This window comes from Malaclemys terrapin, chromosome 1 (assembly GCF_027887155.1).
Source record: "Malaclemys terrapin pileata isolate rMalTer1 chromosome 1, rMalTer1.hap1, whole genome shotgun sequence".
Taxonomy (NCBI): domain Eukaryota; kingdom Metazoa; phylum Chordata; order Testudines; family Emydidae; genus Malaclemys; species Malaclemys terrapin.
This window is the reverse complement of record NC_071505.1, coordinates 130,560,172-130,580,092: the sequence shown is the minus strand read 5'-3', so window position 1 is coordinate 130,580,092 and position 19,921 is coordinate 130,560,172. Positions and strand designations below refer to the sequence as shown.

Genomic DNA, 19,921 nt, shown 5'->3' with positions numbered 1-19,921 from the left:
GGCAACTGTGCCTACCATCAGGGATGTGCCTTTTGCGAGCCCCATGAAAATGTGCCCAAATATGGCCAATTTATAAGCCTCTGAAAATCACAGTTCACACATGGTCAGTAGAGCTTTGGTACAAGCTGGCAGCTAGATTCTCCCAAGATTCTGTCTGCAATGAGCATGCTCCATACCCACACAGATCCTACATGCTGACCAGGATGAGCATTAGGTATCCCCACAGACCTCGGCACATGCTCCCTATTAGCTGCCACTGTTGTGCCAGGTACCAGAACTGAAAGCATGAAGACTATGCTCTCAATGCACCTTCTGCTGGTAGGAGGCTAGGATCCTGTGGAAAATCTAATATGTGAACATGTAATTAAAGACTGTATCATAATGTATATGCATAAGAAGGGGGATAACATAAGCTTGTACAGATAACATTAACTCTTATTTCCTAACTTTTCAGTACTTGACTATGCAACCTTAATGTTGTTTTAAGGTAGTTTTTTTGGATGCAGTATAAACAGACAACACTGTCAGGTGCTGTAGGCATATGCCCATAAAGATGTACGGTATGTGTCTCTATTAGAATCTACAAAATGCTATGGAATCTTCTGCACACAAGTTTTGAGCAAAGGAATTTTTTTCAAAGTAGTACCTATACATACCGCAATAATCATTCCACTTGCTCCATTGAAGTTGTCAATCCAACCCTGCAAAAAAGGAAAGGCATTTTTTATTATTTCTTTCAACAATGTTTAGCTCATACAGGCTTCAGAAAGTGTTACAGTGCTGTGGTATGGATGAAGTCACTTAATCAGACCACTGTTAAAAAGGATGCCAATTTAGCTTGGACAACTGCCAGAGAGCAAAGATAGCACAGCGTATTGATTTTAAATAAAGGATGCATGGTAAACAGCCAGTGTTGTCTGCAGTTTACAATATAGTCAAATATAGTCACATTTTGTTTTAAAGATCACCACATCAGGGTGATAATTTGACTATGTGTACCAGATCTGACTTTCCAAATGCCATGTAATCTTGGTGTTGATGCAATCACCCCTGGTTTATAATGATCAGTGTGGCATATCTGTGTAACGGTCAGATTGGAGGTAATTTATTTGATTTTTCCTGATGTTTTCAAAGACAGTAAAGACTATCAGGACTCTTGAACAGCACTCTGTTGCAGTAAGGAAAGTCACATCTTGTGGGAATGTTAATTAGAACCAATAATATTTGGAATGACTTGCAATGGCACTATTATGCCGCACTCTGTCCTTCCAAGATGGATATTTTGGCTCAGATCCTAGGTGATGTCTGAGCTTTGCCAGGTGCCACTCAGGTACGGAAGAGGCAAAGGTGACTATGTCACCTTTATGACCCAGGTGCAAGCCTAGGACATGTTGCACCTGCTAATGCCAGTAGTAAATTTGGCCTAGAATATTTATTTCAATGTATAAATGTAGCTGCATTCTATTCCATGTGCGATACTCCTACTATTTGCAACACTCCCCATAAAAGTGCATCTGGAGCATCTCAGCTTGGTGAGTTGTTGAAAGTCATGTAATGTCATCCAAAAAGCCCTCACAAATGGCCCTACCTGGCATGCCTAGCAGACTGCCTTAGCATAAAGATCAGGATGGAGGGCCTGACCTATCCTAGGAGCCCTAGGAGCGTTCCCCCAGCTCAGTGCTGAGGTATGTTGGCATGGCAGTGTGTAGAAGCTCTCTGGATATAGGACTTCAGTCTCCAGTATTGCAAGTCCAGCATTTTCCACCAACAATAAATCCAATTCATTTGTTTTTTTATTTTAAATTGCCTTTTCCAACTTGCGAATGTAAATCTTTCCTGGAGACGTTGAGCAAGTCTTGCAGTTCTGCACCAGACACTGCCTGCTCCCATCTCCCACTGCCCTCCCTGGAGACCCTGAAGAATCAGAGTGCACTTCTAAGATGATCAGCAGGCATCTTTGTAATGAGGGGTTGCCCCCCGGACGTAAGGCTGGACGTAGAGCAGGAGCCTGAGCTGTATCTGGAGAGCACTCGGTGGGAAATGGTTAAAAGAAGGAGGGTAATCAGGCTTACTGGGAAAGGCTCATGCCAGCTGGCTCCCACGATGGATGGCCTGATGATGGCAACGTTGAAGTGCTCTTTCTCTTGCTGGACCAGGTACTCTGCCAAGGCTTTGGTGTATGTATACGTGTTGGGCCAGTCCCCAATCAGCTTGGGTGTGATCTCTTGAATGATAGATTCATCCAGCCACCTAGTGGAACAAAGAAAAGAATTCTGTTGACATAAACCACACAGACAGATGAATGAAACGAGGAAGAAGTTAAGCAAATTGGTCAGCACACTCAGAGGTCTATAGTTTCAAGACTCTTACCTGCAGTGGGGAAGTCAGCAACTAGAATACTTTTAGGCAAAAGAAGGAATAACTGGGAGTTTTGTTATTTACTACAATGGAGCCAAGATTTCACCCCTAGTACAGATGTGCTGCACCAGCATTGTTTAGTGATGCAATTTTTACTGGTCTAGACAAACCCTGTTGGATATTCATAACCTGGCCCTATAGTTCCTTCTGAATTAGCTAGCACAGTCCCCAGCTATACATGCAAACTCTTGGAAAAATTCAATTCCACCAAGGGTTTAGCAGCATTACGAAAGTTTAAAATGTCACAATTATCTTCTTCAATGATACTGCAATTGCATTTATTATGCAAATATCTGACATCATCGCCGTGGTTGCATGCAGGGTCCCTTTCCAAATCTCCCCACCAGCTCCCACCACCACAAAAATCATGTGTTTGGTTCTGCTCTAGCCAAGCACAAAGGTTTGGTCCATTTTTTCGGAGAGGTAGCGCGGCTCAGTGGATAAGCTGAGCCTGCTATTGGAGAGACCTTGGCTGTGCCAGAGGTGGCTTTGTAGAACCTCTGTTGTCTTCAATTTTTCCATCGTTAAAGGAGATGAATGATATTTGCTTTCCCCTCTGCCAAAGATATTTTTATGGAGGTGAATGAATGCCAGTGGCTGGCTCAATAAGTGTTATGTGTTCCCTTCTATTACTGATACCAGATGAAGGAGTTACTAATTTGGCTCCTGGAGTCGAGGTCAGTGCTGTTAAAATGCAGTCCCCACAGTTCAAACTGTGCTCTGGCAAACCAACAACACTTTGCTCGTCTGCCTGTGTTTTGGTTCAGAGAGGAAGGGAGCTGGCTGTGTTTTTGAAATCTACAGACAGGGCTGGCAATCTAGATAGGGTTCACAGAAGTCTGGTGCATAACTCCATAGAACCAAAAATAAAGTCCAATAACCTTTTATTAAGTTTTGGAGCTTTTTCTTTGTGGTGGACAGGAGAGCTCACTGGGGACATTCCAGTGATGCTCCACCACTTCCTTCTCTCCCCTATCTCTACATAAAATAAGGTGAGAAGACTTGAAATCTTAAAATAGGCCACTTGGGGCAGAAAATGGAAGCATGCATGTGCTATATCAGTGATCTCCAATCTTTTTACACCCAAGATCACTTTCTGAATCTAAGGACAACCCAGGATCTACCCTTCCCCTTCCCCGAGGCCCTACCCCTTCCAGAAAGCTCACTCCATCTCTCCCCTGCCCCCCGTTGATCGCTCTCCCCTACCCTCACTCACTTTCACCAGGCTGGGGCAGGAGGGAGTCCGGGCTCTGAACTGGGGCCGAGGAGTTCACAGTGTGGGAGGGGGCTCTGGGATGAGCCTGGGGCAAGAGGCTGGGGGGGGGTACAGGACCTCCTGCTGCGCAGCACTTACCTCCGGTGGCTCCCGGTTGGCGGCAGGCACAGCAAGGCTAAGGCAGGTTCCCGGTCTACCCTGGCCCCACACTGCTCCTGGAAGGGGCCAATGCACCCTTGCAGCCCCTGGGGAAGGGGCGGGGGACATGTGTGGCTCCACACACTGCCCCTCTCTGCAAACACTGCCCCCGCAGCTCTCCCAGCCAATGGGAACTGCGGGGGTGGTGCTTGCAGGCAAGAGCAATGCACAGAGGGAGACCCATGCCACCCTCCCCCCACGTCCCAGGGCCACGGGGCTGCACTGGCCACTTCCAGGAGCAACATGGGACCGGGGAGGCAGGGAGTCTGCCTTAGCTGCAGCCACACTACACCAGAGATTGCAATCGACTGGGAGATCCTCTAGGATCGACAGTCAATCATGATTGACCAGTTGGTGACCACTGTGCTATATCTTGAGAACCACTTCGTCAAATAAGCTCAAATTTGCACCACAAATTCTGTCCCTGAACTAGCACGGCGATTTTCAACCAAGTCTGACTAGAGACGGTCAGGAATTTTCTGACAAAATGTTATTTTTTTCAAATTGCAAATAGACCCAAAACTGTTTGCAGGAAAGGGTTGGTTTTATTAATCTCAATTGGGAAAAAAAAGTTTTCAAATTGTCAAAACAACACTTTTCAACATTTTTGAAACAAGAAGTTTCCTTTTCTGGTTCAAAATGACTTCATTTTGAAAGTATACTTAATTTATACTAAATAAGGTGAAATTCTATAAAAGGTCAAAATCAAAACAGAACATTTCAACTGACTCATGGAAAATTTCAGATCAGATTATTGGCTCATGAAAATTTTCAAAATTTCAACTTTTCATCCTAAATCGGGATGTGAGAAAATGTTGAAATCTCAAAAACGCTTGTGGGATAGGAAACGGTTTCCTGCCCACTTCCAGTTCTGACCACGTATGTGGATTTCAGAAATGATGCAAAATTCAGCTTTAAACAGAATCCCTGCCTACAGTCATAGCTATGGTCAGAATACTGCCTTTGCTTTCCCAGTGTAATTGAGCTACCGTGGGAATAAGCCATCAGGGGTACCAGGGCCAATTGTAATGCTGATTTACCAGATGTTGCAACTTGTCCATCTAATATATCTAGGGCCCTACCAAATTCATGGCCATGAAAAACGCATCACAGACTGAAACCTGGTCTCCCCCTTTGAAATCTGGTCTTTTGTGTGCTTTTACCCTATACTATACAGATTTCGCAGGGGAAACCAGCGTTTCTCAAATTGGGGGAGTCCTGACCCAAAAGGGAGTTGCGGGAGGGGGGGGTCACAAGGTTATTTTAGGGGGGTCGCAGTATTGCCACCCTCACCTCTGCGCTGCTGCCTTCAGAGCTGGGTGGCTGCTGGCTAAGGGCCCAGCCCTGCAGGCAGCAACGCAGCAGTAAGGGGGCAATCCCATGCCATGCCATCCTTCCTTCTGTGCTGCTGCTGACGGTGGCTCTGCCTTCAGAGCTGGGCTCCCAGCCAGCAGCCACTGCTCTCTAGCTGCTCAGCTCTGAAGGCAGCGCCACCGCCAGCAGCAGTGCAGAAGTAAGGATAGCAATACCACAACCCCCCTACAAAACCTTGTGACGTCCCTCCCCACACACAAACACATACAACTCCTTTTTGGGTCAGACCCCTACAATTACAACACCATGAAATTTCAGATTTAAAATACCTGCAATCATGAAATTTATTATTTTTAAAATCCCATGACCATGAAATTGACCAAAATGGACAGTGAATTTGGTATGGCCCTAAATATATACTTTCAAAGTGCTCAGCTAAAGTGCCCTGTCATGACTGCAGTATCTTGGGTGAGCCTCCACGCCGCTCTGAGTGATAGTTGAGAGGTTTGTGCTACAGACTCTCTCAAGAATACCAACCTCCCACGTGACATGATTAATCGGTGTTCCCATCATGGAAGCACCGATCTGACAATTCAACAAGGCCTTATGCTGCCCTACATTTTCTGTGACCTACATTCAAGGTTTTGAAAGTCTAATTCATATAGTAACTGCTTTTGCTCAATGCTGTTGGTGCCTTATGAAATCAAAGAAAAATGCTGTGGTTAGCTGTCCACTGTCCCCCTGCTCCACCAAACAGATATGTCATTTTCCCCTGAGAAAATGTGACTTTCTGTATTAAGATTTTACACTTAACACAAATAAGGTGCTCCCTTATGTAAATTAGAACTGACCTCCTTTTACATTTCCTATATTATAATCAGGGACAATGTGCACCCTACTTTAGTCCACACTGTATAGACTGTGCTGTGCTCCTTACCTCAGCGCACCCGCCAAAGCTGATTTCCCTCAGCTTTAGATTAAGGCAAACCTTGCTTGATGTAGCAGATTATACATTTCCTCTAGTGGCCTGGTGGTATTTAGAAGTGTGACTTTTGGTTTCCACAGATCAATCTTAAAGTTTCAGTTACAGTTAAAGAAGCATCATATTTGAAATCAAGGAGATAGAAGGAGGACAAATGCAAAAAAACCAACTTGACCAAGGATTCTAGCTGAGTAAATAATCATAAATACAAATTAAATTGGTCATCAAGAGGACCATTAAAGGATCTGTTATTTAGCTGCAATTGCAGGGTCATGCCTTTTAATAGCTTTGTAAAAAAATTCTGCTTTCCTATTAGGCCTAAGAAGCTTCTTTACGCATTAGCCTTAAAAATCCCTGTTACACATGATAACAGCCAACCTCCTACAACTGTAGAAGAGTATATCTGAACGTCCTGTTCCAGTTTCTGCTGGCATTGGCTACCATGAACCCGAACAGCAGGTGAACAGCTAAGATTATAATGTATTGCCAGCCTCAGACATACAGATATATGAAACTTAAGAAAAGAAAAATATAGATGCTTGTTCAGTTGAGTGCTTTAAAATCAGTTTTCAAATAGACATTTGATGAAGATACGAAGGGATGCTTTCACAGCTGGCTAACCCAAAGTATAACTTGCTATTTCTTTCCCCTTTTTACTGACACAATCCATGTAATTATTTGGATATATGTGGGGTGGAGGAAGGGATTAAGGGTAAAACTTCCTTACCTATTAATTATCTTTCTTTGAGCCCTTCTGGACTAGTGCACACACTTAGATATACTTCCTCCTAGTTAGCTGAAGACAGAATAATGAAGTATTCTGATAGCATCACCTCTTCCTCCGTCCTCCTACCCATTCTTTGTCTCCCTCCCTGCGCCAGCCAGTTCTCTGCTCCTCACATTCTCCCTTAGTCTCCTGTCCCCCACCTGCCTTTGTATTTTCCTTACTTTTCCCCATCACAAGTCCCTGATCTTAACTTTCTACCTCCTACTCCCCCATGTTCTTCTGCAGCCTCCCCCTGACACCTTTGGGCACCGTTACAGTTTCCAGACCACTTGCCAAACCAGGAGTCCGGCAATCTTTGCTGAGTGCCCCCTAGTTTCAGTGCCTTTAAAAACAATGGGAGGCAGTGGTCCTCTTCGCTATGGGCAGCCTTCATGCCACCTGCAAAGGCTGCAGGGAAGTGGCAGCCATCTCAACTGAGGGCAGCCTGTGGCTTCCAGCCCACTGAAAGCAACGGAAGATAGTAAACCTGTTGAGCAAGGACAACATTCACAAGAATGCTGCCAGAGTTCAGGCAACCATGAGAAAGTGTAAGGCAAGCAAGTAAGCAAGCAAACAAACAAAAAAACAAACTCTGGTGACCAAGAGTTGACAGCTGTATATACTGCTGAGGCAAACATACAGCAGAGCAGATAAGAGCTAGTGCCTCACCCCTTAACTCTCTGAAGTTTTCACCATTGCTTCCTTTGCCTGTGCAACCCGGAGGCTGCAGTAGAGAGGCATATTGCCAGAAATCCCTGACAGCTTCAGAGGCTCATTCTGTCCTTTGCTCAAGTCTTTTTTCTGAGCCAGCACGTGCCGGTGACAGACAACTGAACTCTGCAAGCTGGCAAACCCCTTATATGTAAGTAGTGAAGGCGGGAGGTCCTGATATCATTAAAGTTATTTTGACTTCATATGCTGGCTGGGGAGAACTATATTCAAGACTCTGGGCTGCTAGAGGAAAATCAAAGACAGAACAATATTTGACATTACATTTTCCGGTTAGCACTCAGAGAGTGCAATCGTTTATTTTGGCAAAATGGGATTCAAGAGCCAACTCAAATTCTATTCTTCCCTCAGAGAAAAAGCCAGCAGATACTGCTTATGCCCATCTCAACAAGTCCAAAGGACAAGAAGGCTCACACCTCCATTCTGAGCTAATGGCTGGCAGAGTTAAAGTTGATATTATTCAAATGGAAAATTATTTGAAAAGAAAAAGGAAAGCAGAACAAACTGCCATGGGGAAGTTTAGTTCTTCTCAGGAGAAGGCTTCCCTGGAATCCCTGTCAGCAGGTTTTGTTTTCCTTTCTAATTATCCATCTATTCAACAAACTCAGTTAAATAAACACTTTTGTTGTCCTGCAGATTTACTGAATTCTCCAGCTGAGCTGTGGTTTTCAGTACAGAATGAACCTAGCCCTGCAGATGGACAGCTCATACATGGGGAGAAAGCAGTTGGAAAGGAACCATTAGAAAGGACTAAACTCAGCTGTCTGGGCTGGGATTCTTGCAATGAGATGTCATCATTTTAAATCTCTTTCTAAAACAGTGAATCTGATTCATTCCAGTTTGACACTACTTGGGACTGCATTGAAATAAGTGGAATCACACTGACTGGCTACAGGAGTAATGCAGTGGTGAATCACGCTCACTTTCTGAAAAGTTACAGCTCCTATTGAGGGAACAAGAGTGTTGGGACTTAGAAAAGGAAGAAGCACTGTGTCATTCTCACTAACACAAACAAGCACCATCAACTGACTCCATGCTGGACCATAAAGAGTCACATGCCACTATAGAAAAAGACTGGAAAAACATCTGAAATAATAGGATTGACACATATGGATCATTTTATTTGCTAATTCTTCCCTATTCAAAATGAAATCAAAATACTGTTGGAAGGTCGATCCAAATGACAATCTAATGTGACTTTAAAAGATCTCCAAATAAAGACTCAGAGGTTATGTCTATATTGCTAATATTTCCAGAAAATATGAATAAAAATAGGTTAAAAGGGGAAGACCAAAAATGCTAACATTATTGGATACAAGCATGTAGGAATGATTCCTCCAATCAATGTTTTGAAAGTTGATCTCTTGAAGATACTTGGAATCCAAGTTACCGCCTCCCTCTGTCTCCTTCTTCTCTTACACACCCATTTCCCAGCACTGTTAGCTGAGGTGCAAATGTGAAGGGCACTGCAACTATAACTGGTCTGAGGGAACATTCTATAGCATAGGTGTATGAACAATCCAGTCATAGGTTTTCTGCAGAGGTGGCGCATCACACGAGCATCAGGAAGGAAAGCTGTGTTTGTTTCTACTTACTCCACTAAGTCGCAGAGCTTCTTGGTCTCAACAGGTGGTGGGTAGATGACTTCATCTATATTTCTCCGATTACAATTTGCATAGGCAGTGGAGATGTGGATAAAGGCCTCGAGCTTCTGCATCTGCCGAGCCAGCAGTAAGAGCTGTTGTGTGCCCATGACATTCAGCAGCAGGGCATGTCTAGACAAGGGGAGAGAAAGCAAACATAAGGAGTTCATAAGGGATGAATGTATTAAAACTACATACACTGCAAATCTCTCCTCAAAGGCAAACCTCCACAGTGAGGAAAATAGGTCACAGCAGAAGATGAAGTTTAAATGAGATGCAAGAGGCAAAATTAGTTTTCAAACCTGGAGTGCTGGATTCTTCTACTATGAATCCACTAGTCTGGTCAAAAACTATAACTCAGGAGTATTTCTACCCAATCCAATGGACTGGAGGCAAAGTTCCTCTTTAATTTATTATGTCAGTTTTTAATTTCCAACACCTCTTTGCTGGCATGTTTGCTGAACAACCATTCCACCTCAAGAAAAATACAAGTATTTAAACAGAAGGACATGAAGTGTTGTTCTTATTGACTTTTTAGCCCCATTCAACATGGTCTCATATCTGGTCTTGAAGGACACATGCTATGCCAACATACAAGGGATTCCAGATAGGTATATGGGGCCTTGTCCAAAGCAATAGAACAACACTAGAAGAAGCCAAAGTTACAAGTAATAAAATTGGTGATTCCAAAGGGTTCGAGGGGATGGGGGGGGAAAGAGTTGGTAAAGGAGTAGGGAAAAAGGGTACCAAGAAGGTCCTCCCTGAAACACTCAGGATATGTGCAAGGTGTTCTGGTAGTTTTCTACATGGGCTCTGACTGATATGTGGGCTCCCTTTGCCTGAGCTTGCTTGCAGGCTTCATATTAGAGGAAATGTGCTCTCCTCCAGGGAGGCAGAGACACTGGGGAAGATGGGGCCAGTTTCAGCAAACTTGTCAGCAGGAGGAGCTTTCAGTTCTGGGGGGGAAAAAGAAGAACTCATTATCCATTCAGCTGGACTAGACAGAAATACCTATGAGTTATGATTTCTGGCCAAAATAGTACATCTAAATTCATTTATTTTGCATATACAGCACAGTATTACCTAGTCCAGGGATCGGCAACTTTTGGCACGCAGCGTGGGCTGAGGGATGTGCTGGCCGCTGCTTCCCGCCACCCCCATTGGCCTGGAGCGGCGAACTGCAGCCAGTGGGAGCCACGATCAGCTGAAGCTGCGGATGCGGCCAGTAAACAAACCGGGATCGGCAACCTTTGGCACGTGGCCCATCCCTGACCTAGTCTATAATTGGAGCAGAGTGAATAATAGGTTTTTCAGCTCACTCTCAATTCTGAACCAAAAAACGGTTTTGGAGAAATTAAAATGATTTTTTTAAAAGTATTCCGCAAATAAAAAAAATGTGTTTCAGGTCAAACAAAATGATTTGTTAGACTCAAAAAGCAATGTTTAATTTTTATTTAAAGCCTTTTAAAACTTTTAAAAATATAAGTAAAAAGAATTCTGAATCAAAAAGTAATTTCAAATTGAAAAATCAAAATGTTTAATTTCAAAAATGTAAAAACAAAATATTTCAATATTCTACCCCCTTGATGTGAACAATTTGATGAAACCAACATGAACTTGAAAAACATTTCAGTGTTGCCGAATATCCATTTTGGTTTTTTTATAAAAAGAAGTTTTGGCTGAAAAAATTCACCAAGTTCTATCTATAATCTCATTTTAAGGCCTTCGTTTTTGGAACGCAAGAACATTCAATCTATTGTGCCATGTTGAATCAACAGTCCATGGAATCCACTATCTTGCCCATAGCAGCAACTCACCCCTCATGTTTCAGAGGAAGGCAAAAAATACATCCCACAATTATACAATGCTCTGGGAGAAATTCCCCCCTGGTCCCTGTGGTGATTAACTAAATATAATTACAGTAATAATAAGTGGAAAAAACCCCTCAGGTTGAGCAATGGTGACACAATCAATGTAATGTCTCAGAGGGGGATATTGTAATTGTCATTAATGAACTTCTTTTGGGGCCTGTATCTATGACCACAATCACATCACTATCATTATTAAAGTGGGGCTCAAAGGCACCAATCACAATTCAGACCCCATTGTGCTAGGAACTCTTTCATTAATATGTGACAATGAACAAACCAAGTGTTTCTCAAGGAAATCCCTTAAGTAACAGGTCATCTTTTTAAAATGCCTCATTACAATGAAGGCAACATTTTCAAAGCTGGGTGAATATTTTAAAATGTTACAGTACCTTGTGATTTGCTATTTAAAATATGCTGCTTCAAAAAATTATCGTTTCCCTCCTTGAGTTACCTTTAGTGAAAAAGCAGGACCAATAACATTAGCTGTAGAGTTAGAGATTGCGTAGACTCACTTCGCACTCCTTCCATGTAGCCCTGCCAAAACATCTGAGTCCAGGCACATAGCACCTTCCTGCTGTCCCAGTTCTGGGGCCGCACCTAACTCTGCCAGTGCACTGCAATCCTAATTTGCAGGACTCCTTTTTATTCCTGTCCTGGGCTTCATGTAGCAATGCCACAGTACCTCAATCTTGATGTGTGTGTGTATGTATTTTTTAAGGTCTGACATATGTGATATTTTAGGCACTCAATAATTTGAGCCCTTTAAATTGTATATCCAATCCAGAATTTATGTGCAGTTTGAAAACATACCTGGAGAATTATTACTGTAATTGTACAAGAAAAAACAATAATGGTCTCTCATATTTTGTGTGTCCCAGTAAGAAGCTAAGTTCTACTTAATAAATGCAAACAGCAGAGAACAAGGGACATACTTTAGTGGCTCATCAAAGCGAACTGTTGCTGCACAGTGGAATACAACATTGACCTGGGACAGGAGCTCCTGCGAGTCCTTGGCGCTGATGGCCAGATTTGGCTGAGTGAGTTCTGCATTAATAGGCTTAATCTTCTCCTGGAAGTTAGGGCAATCTTCCCGGACTCTGTCAAAGACCTAGAAACACAAACACAATGATCAGCTACTGCAGGGGTCGGCAACCTGTCAGAAGTGGTGTGCCGAGTCTTCATTTATTCACTCTAATTTAAGGTTCCACATGCCAGTAATACATTTTAACGTTTTTAGAAGGTCTCTTTCTATAAGTCTATAATATATAACTAAACTATGGTTGTATGTAAAGTAAATAAGGTTTTTAAAATATTAAAGAAGCTTCATTTAAAATTAAATTAAAATGCAGAGCCCCCCGGACCGATAGCCAGGACCAGGGCAGTGTGAGTGCTACTGAAAATCAGCTCACGTGCCGCCTTCGGCACATGTGCCACAGGTTGCCTATCCCTGAGCTACTGAATCATGGACTACTGCTATCATTCCTATTAATGATAATAGCACCCTGATTAACAGCCTGTTTGCTGTATTTGCATCAGTTGATGAACCTAACATGACCGAGAATGACTGATACTTCCAGATGTCATAGTGGTAGGAGGGTCTTCTGCATTGGGGCATGTAGGCAGATAAATAATAATGGACCTGATTGTCCCCTCCCATAGAAAAACCTGTCAGAGAGAGTGCCCTCCCAAAAATCTGAGGACAGGATGAATTGCTCTGCTGAAGAATGAACAAAGGGTCCTCTCAGCATCCCATGTCTCCTGGGGAATCCACAGGAGGTCCCATGCCTCCACAGTGGCTCTGCAACCCCCTACACACAATCTGGCTAGCATTGCTCCAGTGGAGCTACATTGCCAGGACTTCCTCCACTGGCGGCTGCCCCTAGAATTTTATATGAACAGGTGGGGGATGAGGGTAAAGTGTGGAGTGGGACCTATAGGAAAGTTAAAGCAGTATTAGGCTTGGTTAGATTTCCTGCTGATTCTACAAAGAGCTTGAGGGGAGGAGGGAGACAATGTGCACCATCCTGCCCCCTAGCTCTCCCTCTGACACCGCCTGCCGATTCCCTCTCACGGTTCATGTATTCCCAGTCCCACAAAGAGCCATCCATGATATCTGGAGCAGAGGGATCAGTACTGGGGAAGTGGCTGACCACTGCCTACCCTTTAGCAAGGAGGGGTTCCTCTTCATGCAGATCTCAGAGACAAGTGGGCTCAGCATAAACTATACTTTGCATTTACATCCTGCCTTTCCTAAGACCTCAAAAAGTAGATGCACTAAAGCAGTATTTTAATTGTCCAAAATCCACCTTAAAAATAAGTGAAAAAAATGAACAATCCTTTAAACTGCCCTTATGGACAGAAAAGTGCTAATAAAATTAGCACCCTTTCCCACTCTACAGTTCTGCTCCCTGTGTCTTTGAATAACATGTATTTACTTGCCTGAGAAAAATGCAACGTTACAGCCATCAGCAGAGTGAAGATTTGATTCTCCCTTGTGCATCAGGAACAAAATAGCCAACTACTGTAAATCCTAGCTGCAAAATCTTTGTTACTTGTGATGATGTAAGAGGCAAAAGAGAACATGGCTTGATTTTCAGAACTCCACATGAGTTTGCTGGATTAGCAGTTAAAATTATTTTTTTGACTTGCAAATTGGTCAAACTATAAAACTTCTCTTATGGCTTTATACTGCCACCGATTACTGTAGTATCTGACCATCTTTTGCATAAAATTGATAATAGTGAAGTCTCTAGTGGACTTTATGATGTCTCTGCCCTTTTGGGGTACAGAGAGAATAATGAGAATACCTATGAAATCATAGAGGTATAATCTAGTCAGATTTCAGAGTAGAACCGTACTTCAAGGATCACTTTTTCCCTTTCTTGTTACACTAGAGGTTTTCTGCCCAGTCCAGTGAGGTAGGGTGTGGGGCTGTGTACCTTTCCATTACCATTATCTCGGTTTTGATAGATACTGGCCTACCTGTGACCTGTCCAGTGCTTATGGAATGGTATGAAGTACTTGATTTAAAATAAACATACACTAAATAAAAAGATGTACAAATATATTGAATTGCAACTAAAGCAAATATTCTGTCATCTGATTAAGGGATTATCATCCTTCTGTTTATTTGGCCAAAAAATCCTGATATGCCTCCATGTTTGCAGCAATATAGCACAGATCAGGATATGATCAGCATTCCCCCTAAAGCCGGGAGCTGGTCTGCTATGTCTCTTTTCTTCAACATATTGCTGTAGGGCCTTAATAAACAAGAAATTCCCAAATGAGCAATTTAACAAGAGTGTGCACATAAGGCTGATGTTTTATTTTTCCAAATTGTACACAGTTACCAGGTATATGTTGGGAGCAGTACTTTGGCTATGGAAACTGGGTTTACAGCTGTAAATCATTCCCTAAATATCATACATCGAGTCACTGTTCTTTACAACAACAAAATCCTATACAAACTCTCTGAAATGGGCAAGATTTTCAAAGGCACCAATGTGAGGTCACCAACGTGAGCTCTATTCCCACTTAGTTTCAATGGGAGTTGGGTGCCTAATGCACTTTTGAAAATCTCCCCCTGTAATTTGAGGGTCTATTGAGAAATTGCATTAATCTGCATCATTTCTATGTTACAATATATGTAGGGTCAGTAGGTAAGTCCTGATAAAACCAAAACTGATCTGTGTTTCTGATGAGAGGTACTGTAAGACTAAAGTCTTGACCACTTGTGGTCTTTTAAGATCTCAGGCCTGATTCTCCATTGCTGTGCCTCTTGTGTAATCATTTACACCAGTGCAAAAGGAGTGTGAAACCCTGAATCACAGTGTTACACTCCAGTTTGTGCAATTACATTCTGCCCACATCTGAATTCCACCCATTGTTCTCATTAGGTATAACAGTCTTCTTAAGCTTCTCTCCTAACTGTTGTGCAACATTGCTTCAGGCTGCTGTGTTTTACACCAAAGGATTCATTGCATTTCAATGAAGGGTGAGGCAATGTCTAAATAGAAGTTTGTATAATTTTCCCTCTGTTGATACTCACACCTTGTCAACTGTTGAGAATGGGCCACACCCACCCTGACTGAATTGGGGCCACACCCACCCTGATTGAATTGGCCTCGTTAGCATTACAAAAAGTAATTTCCCCTCTATTGATACTCACCCCTTTTTGTCAACTGTTGGAAATGGGCCATATCCACCCTAATTGAATTGGCCTCATTAGCACTGATCCCCTCCTTGGTAAGGCAACTCCCATCTTTTCATGTGCTGTATATTTATACCTGCCTACCGTATGTTCCACTCCATGCATCTGATGAAGTGGGTTATAGCCCACAAAAGTTTATGCCCAAATAAATTTGTTAGTCTCTAAGGGCATGGCTACACTTGAAGATGTAGAGCGCTGTGAGTTAAACCAGCCCTCATAGAGCGCAGTAGGGAAAGTGCTGCAATCTGTCCATGCTGACAGCTTCAAGCGCACTGGCGTGGCCACATTTGCGGCACTTGCAGCGGCATTGGGAGCAGTGCATTGTGGTAGCTATCACAGCATGCAAGTGACTGCAACATGCTTTTCAAATGGGGGGGTGGAGTGTGACAGGGAGTGTGTTGTGTGTATGTGGGGGGAAAGAGTGGGTTTTTGGGGTGGTGAAAGTGTGTCAGCATGCTGTCTTGTAAGTTTAGACCCCCCCCCACCTCTCTCTCACTCACTCAAAGCAAACAGTAAATGTTTGCTTTTTCTCAGAGCGGATAAGCAGCTGGCTTCTCTGAAATGGAGCTTTGAAAGGGCATTTCCGCATTCCTGCAGCCGATTTCACAACAATGATAAGAGTGGCCACTTGACTTAAGGGGATTATGGGACATTTCCAGAGGCTGATCACAGCATAGTAACGCAACACCTCATTCACTGGTGCCGCGGCGCTCCAGCGGGGGTGCAGCAAACGTTATTCCACTCGCTGAGGTGGAGTACCAGCAGTGCTGTAGCTGCGGAGTCAGAGCGCTCTACATGCCTTGCCAGTGTGGACGGGGAGTGAGCTAGGGCGCCCGGGGCTGCTTCATTGCGCTGTAACTCACAAGTGTAGCCAAGGCCTAAGGTGCCACAAGGACTCCTTGTTGTTTTTGTAAATCAGTATAATGCTTTGGAATCCTTCTGGATGATAGGAACTCTGTAAATCACATCACTGGAGCAGTTGTTTCATCAAAGTCTGCTGCCCCATTTAAGGAATCTGAAGGTCTGACAATGAGACTCAATCTGTGAAGATTTAAAAACAAAAAACCACAGCCAACTCCATGCTGCTGCTTTTAGCTGGAGAAATGACTAACATATACAGTCAGTGTATCCTAGGGTTAGGCAATAATTGCATTTTAAAACACTTCTACAGTGATATGAGACTTCAGGACTGTTCAGGCTCCTCCTCTTCAGAAGGGATCTTCAAAAGTAAGAAAAGATTTAAAAGACAGATGTGTCAGTGGGCCAGCCAGCTGGAACTGCTAAACTCAATACCTAGAGTATGTACAGAGTCAGAGGAATACCCGAAATGGCTGACTCTTTACTGCAGCGAACAGCAGAGGAATGAAAAGACTGTGCCCTCCCCCTCCCCCAACAATGCTACTTAACAATTGCCACAGTTAAGAAAACCCAGGAAAACTGAGGCTGGTGTGTCACGGTTTCGGTGTAAATTATTTCTTCTGATTGTCATACTGCATACGTTCATTCCTGCACAACAGGGTCATCATAAAAGCCACTTACCACTTAAGTCCCACTCAAAATCCTCAAAATAAAGCTTAAGTGGGACTTAAGTGGTACATAAGCCTTGTGCTGGTCCTCTGCATATGGGTGAGTTTCACTACAGAATCTGCAGAATTGTTCTTATTCCATACCTCCATATTTCCCTGTTCCAGGAATAGTCAGATCTCTGAGACTTAAATTTACTTCATTTTACATGCTTTATGACAGAATTGCATCATGGATCATCCCTAATGCAATGCATCAACTGAAAACACCTGCTGGGTGTGTGTTCCAAATGTTTAGTCTCCCTTTCTATTGTCTAACCCGGGCCTGATCTCACTTTCCACAAAAGAGCAGAAAAAACAATGTTTTGTTCCCTACACCCATCCCAGAGGGTAAATGTTTGCTCCTGCCTGTCAATCTTTTAATTAGAATGATTTCTACATAATTTGATATAATAGCCTCAGTTTAACAATTTATTTCAGGTCACCTGCAAAATTGAAAAAGGAACTCATCCGGCAGTTTGAGATGCCAGACACTTAAACCTGCCCTCTTTACTCAGACAGAATTCCCAATCAAGTAATATGTTGAAGTAAAGACAACGAGATAGGGTCTAAAATTTCATCTACTTTAGAGGAACACTGTAAAGGCTGGCAGGCCCAACATTTGACCAGTTCTGTTTTCTGACAGCTATTTGCAGAAGGTTGCAGCCTTTTCTGGGCCTCACTCATTATCTATACCTTTATCACCCACAGACTGGATAATGGTCATATGCTCCAAACAGGGCAGAAGGCCATTCGGAAGCTTTAGCTAGCTCAGACAGCAGGGCTCAGTGTGCTTAGCACTGATTCCCACAGCAAGCCCTTTACACCAGTGCCAGTTTATTACTAACTGCCATTCAGAGTGCTGTTTTTAGTCCTTAAGGGAGCGATCTTGCAAAGTGCTGAATACCCAGGCCCTGATCCAGCACAGTGTAATCCACTGAGAAGTGTGTGTTATAGGTGCTGGGCACAGAGAGTATGCGTTGTTACAGCCCCCACCTACACAGCCATGGCTCTTTAGCTTAAGCGGTAGCAGCTTACACTTTTAGCTCTAAAGGTCCCCAGTGTGTCAGCCAACAGAGCAACTGTCACAACCGCATTTTACATGTGCTTAACTTGAAACATATGGGCAGCTAAGCATGTGCTTATGTGACTTGATGGATCAAGGCCAGAGTGCTCGGCCCATTTCAGGATTCAGCATTAAGTCCCTATATGGTCTGGGGCCTGGCTACGTGGGAGACTGCCTCTCTGCTTCTGTGGTACCAAAGCAGTTGAACAGTCTGAGCTACTAGTCTCCTACTTTCACTGGGAGGTGCTGATGTTTTTGGTAAAAGACCCTGAACTCTGCAATGTGTTCCCTGTTTGGTCTGACAGGTCCTGTGTCGGCGGATCTTGAAGACATAGCATTTTATTAGGCTTTTGTGAAGGGAGTAGGGAAGAGAGAAACTTTGAATACTGCACTACCAGAAAGTTGTTAAATTGAAAGAAATTCAGAGAACAGCAACAAAAATTATCTTGAGACTGAAATGCATGATTTATAAGGCAAGATTAACAGGATCGAATACATGTAGTTTGACCAAAAGAGAATAAGAGGAATAAGGAATCGGTCTACAAGTATTTAAAAGTAAATACCAAGAAGAGGTAAGAATTGTTTAGCATAATCCAAGGGAACATAGTTAAATAATAATTAAGTAAAGAAAAACTACATAAATTAAGCAAAGAAAAATTTAGGTTGAATGTCAAAGCAACACCTAAACAAAACCATTCCTAACAGTGAGCTCCATAATCTCAGAAAGCAAGTGGTGGAAACCCCCTTTATTTGGGACATTTAAAAGTAGTCTGGACAACAATCACTGGTATACACACTGTAGGGACAATCTTGCCGTGATAGTATATTTATACTATGCCTCCCTGATCTTCAGTTCTACATCTAATTTCTATGAAAATGTGGCACTGTTATAAATGGACAAAACTAACCAGCATGTCAACATTTTAGGAAGATTTACTTAAGTTAGAAAAATAGATCAGCAAGAGCCAGAATGATCCCTGCTCTCTATTTCTGGAGAAAAGAGCTTACCTAATACATCCCAGTTGTGTTTACTGCTGATAAACCCATTCGGATAGCCTACAAAAACTGTGTGTGCCTGATGCCTACTTTTAGAACTTCCAGTAAAGCAACATTCTCAATTAATTAGGCAGCTTCCCAACATCAGATAATTAGTCTACCATTAATTGTTAATATGACCTATTCCGAGTGAAATGCATCGCTTAGCCAGACAATGTGTGAAAACCATAGCTTGAGCAGTGTTAATCAGGGCTACACTGTTGCCCTTCTCCACCACCCCCTTTTTGCCTTCTCTTCTCTCCTGAGTTACTTTAAGCATGATTTTTCTCAATGTAAATTAGGCATAATTCATCTAATTAGTTAAAAAATGCACCAGGGATTTCCCGATTATCAGTTAACAAATGACTTCTAATCAGATCTGGACTTACGGCCTTCTTTTAAGTAGAAGCAGTGCAGTGAAAATGCAGTACCCGTGACCAATAACTAGTAAACAAAAGAGCTGATTATTCCAAGGCAAATAATGACAATAGAGATACAGAGATGACAAAACATGAATTCCATTCTGGGTCAGCAGAGGCTAACGTGCCCGACTAGCTACTTAGCATGTGTTTTTAAATGGATGTTCTTGGGTTGACATTGTATTTAAGCCAATTTCCATGAACTTTGCCTGCTGCCAATGCTTAGTTGAATAGGTTCTGGAGAGAGCTCTGAATTACACACAATTTAACTTGGAGCTCTGGAAGAGCCCTTTCAGATATAACCTTTAATACCTCTGTTTACAAGACTCTCTAGAAACAGGAAAGCTTTCCATGGTGTTTGGTACTATCATGCAGGAAGACATGCAAGGGACAAAGTCCGATGATCCACTTCTCAGGTCACTCACACACCCTTGTAATCTCTAGGCTGTGTATTGGAATGCATTGCCATCAGAACTGATAGTGTGATTGATG

The 19,921-nt window shown here is 42.9% G+C and overlaps 1 protein-coding gene across 6 annotated transcripts in view; it reads right to left on the bottom strand.

Moving 5' to 3' along the window:
- The window catches only part of FAR2 (fatty acyl-CoA reductase 2), a 230,340-nt gene that overhangs the window by 60,228 nt on the left and 150,191 nt on the right, over positions 1 to 19,921 (bottom strand). For all 6 annotated transcript variants that reach the window (XM_054038920.1, XM_054038930.1, XM_054038904.1 and 3 more), the window contains 4 exons: positions 12,070 to 12,245; positions 9,219 to 9,398; positions 2,073 to 2,250; positions 657 to 701 (listed from right to left, as the gene is read on the bottom strand). In XM_054038920.1, the coding sequence (XP_053894895.1) occupies positions 657 to 701; positions 2,073 to 2,250; positions 9,219 to 9,398; positions 12,070 to 12,245 (579 nt within the window). The remainder of the gene's footprint in view (positions 1 to 656; positions 702 to 2,072; positions 2,251 to 9,218; positions 9,399 to 12,069; positions 12,246 to 19,921) is intronic.